At 37.0% G+C, this 15,577-nt stretch overlaps 2 protein-coding genes across 2 annotated transcripts; one reads left to right on the forward strand and one right to left on the reverse strand.

Moving 5' to 3' along the window:
* The first annotated feature begins 5,513 nt into the window (after nt 1-5,513).
* On the forward strand, nt 5,514-9,927 carry mecr (mitochondrial trans-2-enoyl-CoA reductase). The gene is made up of 10 exons (XM_038307104.1): nt 5,514-5,823; nt 7,025-7,122; nt 7,238-7,369; nt 7,460-7,603; nt 7,725-7,827; nt 8,006-8,108; nt 8,198-8,271; nt 8,378-8,438; nt 9,443-9,515; nt 9,621-9,927. Exons 1-10 carry the CDS (start codon nt 5,549-5,551, stop codon nt 9,782-9,784), a joined length of 1,227 nt encoding a protein of 408 aa, XP_038163032.1. The 5' UTR covers nt 5,514-5,548; the 3' UTR covers nt 9,785-9,927.
* A 191-nt stretch (nt 9,928-10,118) lies between these two features.
* Nucleotides 10,119-14,967, reverse strand: smpdl3b (sphingomyelin phosphodiesterase acid like 3B). The gene is made up of 8 exons (XM_038307103.1): nt 14,629-14,967; nt 14,311-14,524; nt 13,560-13,657; nt 13,293-13,436; nt 13,040-13,209; nt 11,545-11,725; nt 11,338-11,471; nt 10,119-11,199 (listed from the first exon to the last, which is right to left on the reverse strand). Exons 1-8 carry the CDS (start codon nt 14,687-14,689, stop codon nt 10,837-10,839), a joined length of 1,365 nt encoding a protein of 454 aa, XP_038163031.1. The 5' UTR covers nt 14,690-14,967; the 3' UTR covers nt 10,119-10,836.
* Between the last annotated feature and the right edge of the window lie 610 nt (nt 14,968-15,577).

The raw sequence follows: 15,577 nt of genomic DNA on the forward strand, positions 1-15,577 counted from the left end.
CTCAGGAAAACCCAGCCTGCAAGGAGGAGCATGTAGACCTAGCTAGTCAATCAGCATTTTACTCCCGTTTTACAGGAGATGTTGACTGATAATTTAACACCCAATTAATATATATGTAAAATTATTCTAAAGCCTTTTTTTTTTAAGAAATACAAAAAAAAAGTTATTTATTTTCATCTGAAAAAAAGCACCACATCTTCTCCCTGTGCTCCTTTTGAAGCCTATCAGCAATGAATGTTTGAATAGAGATCATCATACATTATAAAACCCAAATAGGTCAATGAAAGCTGGAAAGATATCTGGTTTTTACTAACTAAACATCACGGTACTCTTACTGCTGTGTACATTTGTGCTTGAAAGATCATTCCCTTAATTTAATTTGGCCTGAATGCAAGGTAACAGTAATATATTGCTCCATAAGAGTATAAATATGCAATACATACTGTACAAGTATGTAGAATAATGAAGACTGATCTAAACTGTGAGGATTTATTTAGCCTTTTATATTTCTTTTTTTTTTTTTTTAGTATATTATTTTTCGTGGTCATTTAGCCTTTTTTTTTTTTTTTTTTTTTTTTTTTAAGAAAAGCTCCTTGTTATTCACATCTATACCAAAACCAATGCAATTCCATTTATCATGTGTAAAATGCATTGATATCTTCTCTTTATTTTCATTTTTGTTGTGTTTGAGTATATGCTGTAGTTTTACATGATGGCAGAAATACCTCATCTCCTGGGCTCATCCCAGGAGGAATACAGAACGGGAAAACTCAGGGATGGCTTTCAACTGAATTCAAGTAGTTTATGTTCCTTTAAAATAAGCAAGGGTTGAGCTCTTTTACATAATGTGAAAAAAATATAACAAAGATGCGAAAATGAAAGTGGCTCAGAGAATTTTTGTTTGCTTTACACATTGGGAATGTATTTGGTCAGGAAAGCAGTTTATTCCTAACCTCATATGTCGAACAATAGTATGGGTGCTTTACCATGACGTCCTCTTTTGCCTAATATGAAGACAGTGTTCCAATGTTGTTGTATTCTTTCCTCTGTAATCGTAGACGGGGATAAAAGTAGAATATTTAAAAGGGACTGGGGCTAGTAGTATATAATCGTCTCATCTTAACACGTCGATAATTGGTGTTTCAGACTATCATTGCTTATGACAAAAAGAATGTGCCACGAATCCACAAGAAGTGAAATAATTTTAAGGTTCAATTTAGATACTTGAATCATTCCACTCAGGATGCCTAATATAATAATCTAAGTCCTGATATTAAGTGAAGCTTTGTTTTTTTTCTTCTTTTGCATTCTTTTTCCATTGTATTTTTATTTTGAACTCAGTGTTTACAGCCACAGTGCTTTGAGATTTGACATCTTATAAACTGACTGAAAACATTCATTCTCAAGTTAGAATGGAATACAAGTGTTGTAATGGGCAAGGGGTTAATCAGTTGTGCTTTATATGAAATTATATCTTTAAAAAAAATCATAATTCTGTTTCATTCTTATATTTTTATTCATAGGTGCTCAATATTTTCCTTTTTTTTCCCTAATCTAACAAATTGTATGTTTAGCTCAGGGTAACATTTAAAGCAGACCAAGGCATTGTAATTATTTTTCTTTCTTTTTGTACTTGCATTGTTTTTGACCATCAGCCAATGTATTTGTGGCATTACTGTATGTTATCAGGCAAAAATATTAGAGCTACTTCTGAAAAATGTGCATTTACTATTAATGAATGTATTAGTATTTACTGCCATAAAACCTACATTATCTTGAACTCAGGTATTTTAATGACCGTAGTCTGTAAGCGATGAGCAGCATGTGAGATTTTAAAGTATTATTGTGATTTTTATGTAAAATTTTTGCTCCATTTCATAATAAACATCAATATTAACCTTTTTTCAGGTTTTTATTCTAATATCGATTCTGTTTCTTCTAAAGGGTCATTTTAGCTGTTTAATTACTATAAATGCAATGAATTAATCTCTTTTACACATTTGTAATCTAAATGCTTTGATCAGAAAGTCTTTTGTTAAAAAGGGAAATATTTTACTTCAAAAAAATAGAGATAAGGTCCTCTGAGAACATGCCCCCCCTTTTTTTTATTTTTATTTTTTTTTATGTTACTAATTAAACTTTACAAAAATACCCGAGAAGATTTTAATATCATTCAACAGATAGATATTCAAATCATTCAGTCGGGGGGGGTTAACCGTTGAAGGCTTCAATATGAGACCCTTGCAACTTTTAACTAGAGCAGGTTATATGAATATACAGGTGCTGGTCATAAAATTAGAATATCATGAAAAAGTAGATTGATTTCAGTAATTCCATTTAAAAAGTGAAACTTGTATATTATATTCATACATTACATACAAACTCATATATTTCAGATGTTTATTTTGTTTAATTTTGATGATTACAAATGACAACAAATGAAAATCTCAAATTCATCATATCAGAAAATTAGAATATTACTGAAGACCAATAAAAACAAAGGATTTATAGAAATGTTGGCCAGCTGAAAAGTATGAACATGAAAAGTATGAGCATGTACAGCACTCAGTATTTAGTTGGGCCTCCTTTGGCCTGTATTACTGCAGCAATGCGGCGTGGCATGGAGTCGATCAGTCTGTGGCACTGCTCAGGTGTTATGATAGCCCAGGTTGCTCTAATAGTGGCTTTTAGCTCTTCTGAATTGTTGGGTCTGGTGTATTGCATCTTCTTCTTCACAATACCCCATAGATTTTCTATGGGGTTAAGGTCAGGAGAGTTTGCTGGCCAATTAAGAACAGGGATACCATGGTCCTTCAACCAGGTACTGGTAGCTTTGGCACTGTGTGCAGGTGCCAAGTCCTGTTGGAAAATGAAATCTGCATCTCCAAAAAGTTGGTCAGCTGCAGGAAGCATGAAGTGCTCTAAAACTTCCTGGTATGTGGCTGCGTTGACCCTGGACCTCAGAAAACACAATGGACCAACACCAGCAGATGACATGGCACCCCAAACCATCACTGACTGTGGAAACTTTACACTGGACTTCAAGCAACGTGGATGAAGTGCCTCTCTTCTTTTCCTCCAGACTCTGGGACCTTGATTTCCAAAGGAAATGCAAAATTTACTTTCATCAGAGAACATGACTTTGGACCACTCACCAGCAGTCCAGTCCTGTTTCTCTTTAGCCCAGGCAAGACGCTTCTGACGCTGTCTGTGGTTCAAGAGTGGCTTGACACAAGGAATGCGACAGCAGAAACCCATGTCTTTCATACGTCTGTGTGTGGTGGTTCTTGAAGCACTCACTCCAGCTGCAGTCCACTCTTTGTGAATCTCCCCCACATTTTTGAATGGGTTTTGTTTCACAATCCTCTCCAGGGTGCGGTTATCTCTCTTGCTTGTACACTTTTTTCGACCACATCTTTTCCTTCCCTTCGCCTCTCTATTAATGTGCTTGGACACTGAGCTCTGTGAACAGCCAGCCTCTTTAGCGATGACCTTTTGTGTCTTGCCCTCCTTGTGCAAGGTGTCGATGGTCGTCTTTTGGACAACTGTCAAGTCAGCAGTCTTCCCCATGATTGTGTAGCCTATAGAACTAGACTGAAAGACCATTTAAAGGCTTTTGCAGGTGGTTTGAGTTAATTAGCTGATTAGAGTGTGGCACCAGGGGCCATCAATTTTGAACCTTTTCACAATATTCTAATTTTCTGATATGATGAATTTGAGATTTTCATTTGTTGTCATTTGTAATCATCAAAATTAAACAAAATAAACATCTGAAATATATGAGTTTGTATGTAATGTATGAATATAATATACAAGTTTCACTTTTTAAATGGAATTACTGAAATCAATCTACTTTTTCATGATATTCTAATTTTATGACCAGCACCTGTATATAAGCGTCTGTGGTTTTGATGAAGATGCATCAGAAGAAATCCAACCATTGCAACATTGATAAAGCATGTTCTAGAGTTTTAAGAGTTGTATAAATTCACCAATATAATTTGAGTATTGTGGACATGCAGGAACATAGAAGTAACATAACTAAGTCTTGCATCAGCTCTACAAGGCAATACTTTGATTCTACAGCAGCTCTATCTTATTTTTAGAGATTTGTTTTTATATCTGTTTATATTTGTTGTTCTATCTATCTATATTTACTCTGCCTCCAAAACACAAGAAGTAATAAAAGATAGGAACATCAAGAACTCAATTTGAGGTTAGAATAGCGCATGGGTTATTTTATATCAAACTCGAAGACATGTTAAAAAAATCACTTTGTTCCTAAAATAAAAGTGGGATTAGAAAATAGAACAATAAATGCTGATCCAGGTGTGGATGCTGTTTCCTCAGCATGATAAAAAGAAAAATAATATTTTTTAACTGAATATATAAAGTGAACAAAAGTGGCCTGAAATGTTCTTCCTAGAGTCTTTAGTTTTGGTTTAGGCTCCAATGTTTCCAAAGATTATGAGGTCAATGATAAAAGCCTGAGGGTTTCCTTCCAGGGTTTTTGACCAAATATGCAAAACCATGACTGGAAAAGTTTTGAAATCTGCTGTTTTTGGTAGTGCTAGAAAAAAACTTTTGACATTGCATCTTACTTCTTCGCTTTCTTTCTTTCTCTGATAATCTTAGAATAGAGTGAAACTATTCTGGCATTCAGAACATGCTGATACTTGTCAAAAATATTTTCACATCATACAGTTTTAAAAACATACTATACTTAGATTCAACTTCTTTCTCTTTGACACGTTTCCTGCTTTCTAATGCAGAACGACCCACAGGTACTACTAACATCGTCTTAAAATAAATAAAATAAATACTTTTCATGTATTTATATAACTACAAGTAGCGAGATTTGATATGTATATATATATATATATATGTATATATATATATACATAGCAATTTTTTGATTTTGTCCCTTAACTTTACATTTTCAGGTGGAGTGATGCATTATTTTGTGTGGAGTAGGGGAAGGGCAAAAGAACATGACTCTTTATCTGTTTAAGTGCTTCTGTTCTCCAAAATCAAATGCTGGAGACCACGGGACACGTAAATAATAATAGTGTCCCTCTCCTCAGCAAGGGAGGCCAGCTTCCAGTTGATTCCCTACCATCAATAAAAGCACTGGACATTTTTTCATGACACAGCTGGAAGATAAATTCCATTTTAATATCTGGTACATAGGCTTCCCCAGCCTATATGGATAGTCCGGCCCTGGCCAACTATCCATATAGACCGCTGTAAAGATTGCCACTGCTGACATAAAATGTAAGTACTTTCTTGAGTAATTTAAATATCTATCATGCAGCTTTAAGGTTTGGATTATTACAGTGCGTGTTTTTTTTTTTTACCCACTGTATTTCATTGCTATATATGTAGGAAATAGACAGTAGTGTAAGGATTTGTGGCAACAAATATTATATTTGTCAACTGTAGTACAGCGTTAATCCACCAGGGGCACTGTCCTCGCTATCTCCAGTGACAACAAAAACTTCATACTAAACAAACATGGCCGCCGCCATCACGCTGAACTTGCTTTCTTATGCTACTTTGTAGCTATATTACAGCTACAATTAAAAATAATTCATTATTTTTTAAATTTAACGTCGTCTTCTGTGTCAAGATGTGGTTTCCAGTACTTTCGGTGGGTTTGAGAAAGCGAGTAGTCGCTAAAAGTGGCTGTGTCGTGGCTTTGTTAAAGTGTTCAAAGCACAGAGAGGCTAACGTTAACCACTTCAGTCATTCAGCTGGACGCAGCGCCCAGACTTGTCAAGCTCTGATCTACTGCAAAAACGGAGACCCTTCTCAAGTCGTTCAGTAAGAATATGTGTCTTAACAAGCTTCAAATATATTATTATATTAATAAAGACATATATTTTGCATCGTTCAGAAAACATTTTCTTTTGGAATCCCCTCTCGAATACTTTGTCAAATGAAACTAAAGCCTCATCAGAAGCACCTGCTGCAAACCGGAAATATCTCACCCCTCTGTGGTTTTTGTTTTCTTTCATCACTCGGCTGTCTCACTTGTCCACCGAGGTTCTCATACGGGAAACCCCTGAGGAAGCACCGGTTGTGGTGAATGTTTTTCCCCCAGTGATAAAACCGTTTTGCGGGCCGGTCATGGGCAGATGCCGGCCTACTTACTGACTCCCACATTAGCCTCGTGATTGTCAAAATTATCAAAATAAACGGAAAACATTTCATCTGTTATATGAACATTTATATAATTTGTTCATCCTTTAAACCTGACTGCAAAATCATTTAACAAGTCTGTTTGATCATTGTCTGTCTTGTGTTTACTTTACCCATTGTTTCAATTGAGTCCATTCAGTTGGATTTATTATATTAAACTCCTGTCTCAATGTATTTTGAAAATGACTGCAATGAATCCATCTTTGCTCTTTCCAATTTCACTTTACAGACTATTTTATTTTGAGTGTAAAAGAAAGACTGCATTTGTTTAACTTATGTTCTCCTTCTAAGGCCATGGGGGCAGTAAATAGTAAGCGTAGGTCAAAACTAAACCCCAGAAAGCAATAGATACCATTGTGTTCAACTGTTTCCTCTTTCATTCCTATAGAAAGTAACATTGATTCAGTGCTGTGTTTGTCCTGTAGGGAGCTATTACAGTCATGAACTGACTGTATTCTTTATTTGTTTACTAGAGAAAGCTCTAGGTGAAGTCACTGACGGATATCATGGCCTTTAACCTCCTATGTTCTTAATCTTTGCTGTAGAAAGTTCCCCTTTACTTATTATTTGAGTTTTCCCTTGTAAGAGTTGTACCAAAGACTTTCTTTTCAGTAACGTTTAAAAAAAAAAAAAAAAAAAAAGGTTTCTTTTTTTTTTTACAAAGGATACATGCGGTTAAGATTTTTTTTTAAATATATATAGCTTTCTTGATTATCCTGTTATTCTCTTTAAAATGAAATAAGATCTGCACCGTTATTTGTGTTTTTCTTTCTTGGTTTCCATTTGAATGATGTTTCAAATATATGTATATTTCATTCATCAGGTTGGAGCATGTACCCGTCCCCCAAACAGGTGCAAAGGAAGTTCTGGTTAAACTCCTGGCATCTCCAATTAATCCATCTGACATTAACATGATTCAGGGTAATTTTGCTTTGTTGGTTTTAATCCACATAATGCATCAACAAAAATATACTATACCTAATTTCTGACTACAAAAACAAAGAAATATTATTTTTGTGGGTTTCTGTGGTTTTAGGTACATATGCAATCCTGCCAGACCTTCCTGCTGTTGGGGGCAATGAGGGCGTGGGCCAGGTCATAGAAGTGGGCAGTCAGGTGAAGTCTCTTAAAGCAGGGGACTGGGTCATCCCCAGAGATGCAGGGCTCGGTAAATTAAACCATACGAATGTCTTTATTTAAAAGAAAACTTTTTCATTCTACATTGTCCTTTCAACGTGGTTTTGCTTTATGTGAGCAGGGACATGGAGGACAGAGGCAGTGTTAGCTGAAGAGGATGTTATCTCAGTGCCAAACAACATTCCTCTGCTCTCTGCTGCCACACTGGGAGTGAATCCCTGTACTGCCTTCAGAATGCTCTCTGACTTTGAAGATCTTAGACCAGGCAAGCTTTGCCACACAGTCAAAATGTTTTTACTTTACTAAACGTTTAAGCCTTAAGTTGAACTATCAAACATGCGCTTACGATAAAACAGGCTTTAGAGGAGTCCTTGCTTCCCTTATAGGTGACTCTGTGATTCAGAATGCAGCCAACAGTGGAGTTGGACAGGCTGTCATACAGATTGCTGCAGCAAGAGGAATAAACACTATAAATGTTATTCGAGACAGGTGAGCTCAGTCAACTGTGATAAACTCTTTATTTTACTCTGTGAGAAATGCTAAATCTGAATGCATAACATGCCTCTTAAGAACCCTAATGAGATTCCAAACAACATTATCACCTTTATGAATTTTTTTTCTTTTTTTAACCTTATTTTTTCTCTTCTGTCCATCATCCTCTTTAAAGACCAGATTTCACACAGCTTAGTGACAGGCTGAAGGATATGGGGGCCAGTTATGTCATCAAAGAAGAGAGTCTTAGGCGACCTGAGATGAGGGAACTTTTTAAGGTGTTGCCCTGAAGATAAGCAAAAGATAAAGATATGTGGCCATGTGATTTGCCCTACTGTTTACAGGTTTGTTTGGGTTTTTTTCACAGACATGTTCAAAGCCTAAATTGGCTTTAAATGGAGTTGGAGGGAAGAGTGCAACAGAACTGCTGCGTCATCTACAGTGAGCTTTTTAAACAGCTTTTTTTTTTTTTTATTTTGCATAACATTTTAAGGTTTGTAAAAGAACCTTTTATTTCCCCTTTCTCTATGACTGTTACTGTTTCTAGAGTAGGAGGATCTATGGTGACATATGGTGGAATGTCTAAACAGCCAGTGACTGTCCCTGTGGTAAGAAAACAAATAAATGTTCCTTGCAAAAAGTATTAATACCTCTTAAACATTTTCACATTTTGTCACCTTGTATTTTATCTGAATATTTTGTGATAGTGGATAATATTAAAAAGGAATTAAATATAAACAAAATCTGAAATTTGTAGAACGCTTTCTATCCACCAAAATGGCTAACGATCAGTCTGAGTAAATGATTGGGGGTCCTTAAATACTTGTTTTTACAGGTTTTGTGACAGATAATCTATTTGCATGAGTTTGGACATTAACAGAGCCATCTAAAACAACCTTCAGTCTAAACCGTTGCTCTTCAAGCCTGGCTGTGTTTAGGATCCTTATCCTGGTAAAAGTGAACCTCACAACCTCCTCTTGTAAAATTAGCTTCCTGTAAATGCTTTCCAGCCTTTCTGTCCTTGACACTCTCAATCCCCTGTTTCATTATGGGAATGCTGTGTTCAGGGGGATGTGCAATGTTAGTTTCAAGCCACCTTCTCCCACATATTTGTCATTTCATCCATACTGTCCGTGTTAAACCGCCACCAGGACTTCACAGTTGTCCATAAAGCTGCCGTAGGACCCTTGGCTGAATGTTTTATTGGTAATGCTATCCTTTGCCAGTTTTGGTGGATAGTTTTCACGTGGTTGGTTAGCAATTTTATAAAATGCTGTTTACTACAGGATTTTATTTTTTCACAGAAACTGTAAATTTATACATGGAGTAAATCAAACACAGATGGACTCTCCTTAATAATGAAGTGATCTAAATAGCCTGTAGTTGCATTGGATAACAGATTATTATAGCATATCCTTTTCAAACTTCTTGTTCTATCAAATCCCACTAGAATAGATCAATGCTTGTTGCTTTTAGGTGACAGACTGTGTAAAGGTTGAGGGGCACAGATACTTTAAACACGTAGCTGTCTGTAATCCAGTAGTTATAGCTGTTGATTGAATATTTGAGAGATTACTTCCATGTTTTAACTAACTAAATGTGGTGTCTCCAGAGTGCTCTTATTTTCAAGGACGTCAAAGTGTGTGGTTTTTGGGTTACGCAGTGGAAGAAAGATCACGCTCATGGTGAGCAGGCGTGTTAACTGATGTGTAAAGTGATAATAAAGCATCACGATTGTTTAAAAAAGAACAAGTTTAGAGATGCTGTTTTTTGTTTTTGTTTCCCCTTAGATGGGAGGCCGTTTAGAGCCATGCTGGATGAACTTTGCTCTCTTATCCAGCAGGGGAAGCTAAGAGCTCCTTCCTGCTCAGAGGTGCATCTACAAGACTATCAGAAGGCTCTGGAAGCAGCCATGCAGCCTTTTGCTTCCAGTAAACAAGTCCTAATTATGTGAAAATTTTGCTCTCATCATTCAGTCACCACATTGTGGTGTCATCTTTGTGTAAACGCAAGTGAAACCTAAGACACATGATGCTTTATCGTTGTTATGTAAACCAGTTATGAGCTCAATAAAAGTGCGTTCTCGTCAGGCTCAAAGTTTGCTGTCTGTCATTCTATGTCACAATCATATACTTTGTTGTCTCGCTTACAAGCAGTAATGAAGAGTCCATTAAACCTTTATTTGAACATAAAAGATAAGAGTAGGTAAGAAACCTAGATTACATTTTATCTGTACTGCTCAGCAACAGATTCTGGTTTTAAAAAAATTCAACTCATGACGTTGCAACTCAATCAACAGAATGTATTTTTAATTTATGCACAAGTAACAGTATTTACTTGGTTTCTCTTATTTTTTCTTTCATCCAAATGAAGTTCAAAGGTTTTTGGGGAGAAAACATCATAAGGTTTTGCAAAAGAGTTTTGTACCAATTAATCCTAGTGAAAAGAGAGGTTTTTATTTAAAAACTCAATAAATTACATTTATAGCTACAATATATTTAATAGATAGCAGAAAAAACTGAAACTAAACATTCATTCAACAAGACGTTTCACGTAAAACTTCTTTTACATTGTCCAGGCGCTGCAATCAAAATGTTTCCTAAAGCTACACTTTCCCAGTTCATGTTTTCATTTCACGTGAAGATTTATCTGCTCTAGTTCAAAACTTTCTTCCAGTAATGCATTTTACAGCCCATCTACCTAATACAGGAACATGGACATCATCATAAAAAACGTAGCTTCCCCCAGAACCATGGAATGATGTGGTTGAATACAGCGCATTGTGAACAACCATCTTCTTAAGCAATGACCTGATGTAACAGGACAATGACTGGGTTATTAGCAATAATCAAAATAATGAAAAGACACACCTGAGATGCATAGATAGATGGATTGATTTTTGGATTGAATAGTTAAAAACATGAGCTTTTTAATGATATATAAATTAAGTGGGATGAACTGTCTGTATGAAATGTTTTAGATAACCAACTTTGATGCTGATCATCTCTACCATCCAGCTAGCATTCCTGTTGCTGCCATAGAAATGACCAGCAGCAGCCCTCCATACATGGAGACGGCTCCTTCCTTCACCAGACATTGTTCATACCTCTCAAAGTCTACTTCCCTTGCTGCACATACATGGTCAACACGGCAGTCGCCGTCGCACTCTTTCAGATCATAGCTGACAGAGTTAAACTCGTAGTACTTTTGCAGGTAGCAGCTGTCGGTTGCCATGAGCTCCAGAACCTGGTGCATGGAGGCTGGAGAGGCGTCTGGTACCCTGAAGCTCTCTGTGAGGCGGTACTCTTTCTCCCAGCGCTCTGTTTCTGCATTGGCGTGTGTGAGGTTCAGATAATATGTCACCACATCCTGTTCACACATTGGGGTTGCAAGACAGTACAAAGCATAAAGACGTGAGCATGTGAAGTCTTTTCTGGAGAGCATATTACCCCTAAACATGTGCAAACAAAGACCCTTTGAAACTATTTTTGTGTGACTGTTACTTACTTTCACCAACAATGTTTCAGTGTCATACTCAAAGACTCGAATCCCAGGGTTGTTAGCGCCATCCACAACTCCAGGAAGTGTTGTTTCCCATGGTGTGACTCCCGGGCTGAGAAACATTGTACTAATGGGCTGACCTGGAGACACCGGGTTTCAATGAAACAATTATAAGGAAATACATTTGAGTTACAGATGAACGATGTTTCTCACCCTCTGTGCTGTAGAACATGCGAAAGCTATCAGTGTGATGATGGCCGAAGAACTGCCCAATTATGATGGAATGATGCTTCTGAATTACTTCCAAATATCTCTGGTTGAATTTTTCTGTGAACCAAGTTTTACTTCTTTTCTTCTCAAAGAAACCTGGAGGAACATGTCCAATGATGTAGACCTGAGAGAGAAAGCCAAGTCGCAGTGAGCTAACGGTAAACTCCCAACATGTAAACTTGATTTACTTATTTCTTTTTCATGATTGTATATAAAGGCCTAGCTTGGGAAGCCAGATGGATAATGTTAGACTCAGGTATAATTGTATAAATTATTAATCCGGGACTGCTTCTAACTAATCTGTTTTGGAAAAAGAGGGACATTCAGCAGAACCTTCCATGCTGATTGGACGGAGTGACATCTCGAGCTCGCCTTCTAAAGTTTGATTGTCAGGCAATCATGGTAACATTAAATTCTGCTTCATTCTATCTCTATTCTCCCACTCGTCAGTATTTGTTAGTTCAATCTCTAACACTATGCTCTCTGTGCTTTTCTTCATAGTATCTTCATCTGGTCTGTTCCTGTTTGGCTGTGACTCCATCCTGGAATTAAATATCAGCTGTGCTGCCGCCATTGACACCTTTGCTTATGGATGTTTGAGCTCAGCCTGTTTTTTTTCAGTGTAGTTCTGTTTCTCTGACTGTGACTGGCTGTATGAGCTCTCTTCACCCCCTGACATTGCAGCTGGCTCGGAGCTCGTCTGCCAGGTTGTGTGTTTCCCAGACGACGTCGTCTGTGGAGCTGGTAGAAAGTTAACTTTGGTATCTCTGCTTCTTTCTGTATGTCTGCTTCTGTCTCCTTGAACCCCAGTCGGCCTCAGCAGATGACCGCTCGCACTGAGCCTGGTTCTGCTGGAGGTTTCTTCCTGTTAAAAGGCAGTTTTTCTCTCCACTGTTGCTACAAGCATGCTTGGAGTAAGGGGATTGCCTTTGTGTCAATGAGTCGATGCAATCAACTGGTTTTCTTAGAAAACTTTTAATCAATTTGACTGTATGATCTAGTTGAATCGTCTCTGTAAAGTGCTTTGAGATGACATGTGTTGTGAATACAAGCTATATAAATAAACTGAATTTAATGAATAGCAACAGATACAATCAGAAATAAAGACTTCTGCTTGTAGCGCTCATGCCATCTCTTCGTCTCTCAAAAATTAGATCATGGATTCTGACAAACTGAGGTAATGGTAGAAACTATGCATACATCCTCTTTCACTGCCATATTTATCTGATTTGTCCAAACTTAAACTATAACACTGAAACATATTTGGTGGACCTGTTTTTGGTTGGTCTAACAGCATTGTGACCAGATGGATTCTTGTGTCTGTGAACGCACAAATCCTACGAGAATTCGGCTTTACGGCAAGTTTATATAAAGACTACCCCTCTATTAAATGAAGACATCCCCTATCTTTATGGAACTATAGTTTAAATTTCTATACCTTCTCTTTGTTTTTGGCTGCATCTGTAAGGGTCTGATCCAACCAGCTAAACTGGCTTGCTGGATCTTCATCGTTCAGGGTCACATTGTTCTGGTTGTAGTAGAGGTTGGTGTTGAGGACCAGTATCCTGTAACCTGCTCGGTTTAGGAGTTTTTCAGTGTAGTATCCACCTAGGCAAAAATATTACGTGTCTAATTTGTCAAGCAGATGTTGGTTAAAAAGATTTCAGTTCTTTGGAAAATGTGTGTGTCACCATTTTTAAAGGTTTCCTTGGAAGCTGGCTCCAGCCAGTTATGCCACATTTCTGCTATTTTGTTGTAGATGGAGTTTGGGCCTGGAGGAAGCTGACTCTTAGGGTGGTAGTCATGGTTCCCCAGTGCAGAATACACTTTAGTATCTAAAAAAAAACACAATAAAAAAGAATTGGCTGTTAAATTTATCAATTTTTATAGATAACTGCTGATTACCTCAATTGGCTTCTACTTAAGGCTCATTTTATGTCACTTGAAGTTGCACTTACGTGGAAACACCTGGCTTATGATCTGAGTGAGGTTTCCTATTATGTTGATCACAGCCTCTTCTCCTAGATCATCATTTGGGACATGTGGTGTGTCATCCCTGTAAGGTTTAAAAGTAACAAATTTTTAAAGGATTAAAAAGGGAAGTGGTTGTGTTATACAAAAGTGTTGTGATGGTTTTTGAAAATGGTTATAGGGTTTTCTGCCCTGGGCGACATGAAAGACGGATTTGCATTTATTTTTGTGTTGAGTTTTATTTTTCATTAAAGACTAGACTTTGAGCATTTGTATTTTAAAGTTTTATATTTTAGAACTGTTTAAAACTCAGCTGGAATATTATGCAAAATACCTAAAGTAGGGGGGATGCAAGTATTTTTTTTTATATAACTAACTTAAGCTTGTTTGACCATCCAATTGATATGATTCATCAATTTCATCATGATTAGATGGCGCATCAGATGTTTGTAAAGTGAGCTTCTCAGTAGTGACAGAAATGACTTCAATTTACACAAGAAAAGTCAGTGGACCAATCAGGAGCTTGTGGGCAATCTAAACGCAGGGAAGTGGACTTCAGCTAAAGCTGCGGATTTCTGCTTGGTGCAGGGGACAAAAACTATAAATAGTAACAGTTCTCCTAAATCATAACAGTTGCTGGACAAATTACTTTAAAGATTTGTTGTTTCCTTTTACTGTATTTGTGCTTTTATATGAAAGGAAAATTTATTTATGCTTTACGGAGGATATATAGCCTACCCTGTCCACACAATGAAGTCTGGATCTGGCAGAATCTTCTTCATGGCGTACACCGAGGAGTTGATCAGCTGCCATGGCGCATCACAAGCATAGTCTCCAAATTTACCAGCACCGAGCGCTGGTCGTTTACCACTGGATGCGCACACTGTCTCCGGATTATCCGTTAGTTTGTACGTCGGATCCCAGTGCAAATCCGTGATATGCCAAAAGCTCCCTGGATGAAAGCAACGCGTTATTACGCAAAGTAAGGCGTTATTTTAAGGTCACTCGAGACCGAAATGAATGCATAAAACTGAACAATGACTTTTTTTTTCTTACCTGACAACGCAAGAGCTTCACCAAAGAAGAGGCAGGAGAAGAGCAACCTTACGGACAACATGTTGGACTCTGTGAAAGGGAGAGCTTTGAGAGGAAAGTTCGTGAAGGCAAATAAGATAAGATATCTGCAGCAATTATTGACGCCTCATTGCCTTGAAATGTGTTCACTAAATCTCTGCTGATAAATTCAGATGGTAAATAATCAGAGCCTTTCCTGCATTGCGCATACTTTGCGCATTTAAGAAGAAAATGCGCAATTAAGAAGAAAATAAACTGATGGTGTTGGGCTTTCTGATATTACAGACAGTATCAACAAATAGTTTGTTAAAGAACTCCAAATAATCATGGGGAGGGAGTAAAGCAGTCAACTCACTGCACATAACTATTTTTATATGGGCTAAAGATAAACCCAGTTGGGTGAGGTCATACATTCAACTTATGACCTTAAATGCAGGCCAGACATTCAACTTTTTAAAAATATAGTCTACTATGTAACATTTTTTTTTCCAGATATAGACACAATATAACCTATAAATAATAGCTCAGATATACTTTTATTCTTTTGAGCCTTTAACATTTTGATTATGACAATAAATGTATCAGGGGTGACTACTATTTTATTGAATTAAAAATTTAAAATGTACTGACATTCTTGAAAATTCCAGCATTTCGCTCTTTTCTATCCATTCTTGAAATATTTAATGGTAAATTCCTTCCCACCTTTTATTTACACTATTTACTGTATTAGATAAAATCCTTTACTGGCATCACGGCAATGAAACTTATCAGGGATAACACCTGGCGCAACCTACAGATCTATTTATGGAAAGAAAAGAAAAGATAAGCAGTATTTTAACTTTTAAGTAACAAAAACTAAAGTTTCATGGTTACAACAGTTTCACCCTTGACATGAACTTAAGTCAAACCTACCAAGTTATTTGTTGCTCCA

This window comes from Cyprinodon tularosa, unplaced genomic scaffold (assembly GCF_016077235.1).
Source record: "Cyprinodon tularosa strain WSP-4 unplaced genomic scaffold, ASM1607723v1 ctg60, whole genome shotgun sequence".
Lineage (NCBI taxonomy): Eukaryota > Metazoa > Chordata > Actinopteri > Cyprinodontiformes > Cyprinodontidae > Cyprinodon > Cyprinodon tularosa.

Excerpts from the sequence above, each read along its gene's own strand:
- mecr (XM_038307104.1), top strand. The coding sequence starts at position 5,549 with ATGCTACTTTGTAGCTATATTACAGCTACAATTAAAAATAATTCATTA. Across the intron at positions 5,824-7,024 it reads GACCCTTCTCAAGTCGTTCA|GTTGGAGCATGTACCCGTCC; the intron begins GTAAGAATATGT and ends TTCATTCATCAG. Across the intron at positions 8,109-8,197 it reads AGATGAGGGAACTTTTTAAG|ACATGTTCAAAGCCTAAATT; the intron begins GTGTTGCCCTGA and ends TTTTTTTCACAG.
- smpdl3b (XM_038307103.1), bottom strand. The coding sequence starts at position 14,689 with ATGTTGTCCGTAAGGTTGCTCTTCTCCTGCCTCTTCTTTGGTGAAGCT. Across the intron at positions 14,525-14,628 it reads TGAAGCTCTTGCGTTGTCAG|GGAGCTTTTGGCATATCACG; the intron begins GTAAGAAAAAAA and ends GCTTTCATCCAG. Across the intron at positions 13,658-14,310 it reads GACTTCATTGTGTGGACAGG|GGATGACACACCACATGTCC; the intron begins GTAGGCTATATA and ends TAAACCTTACAG.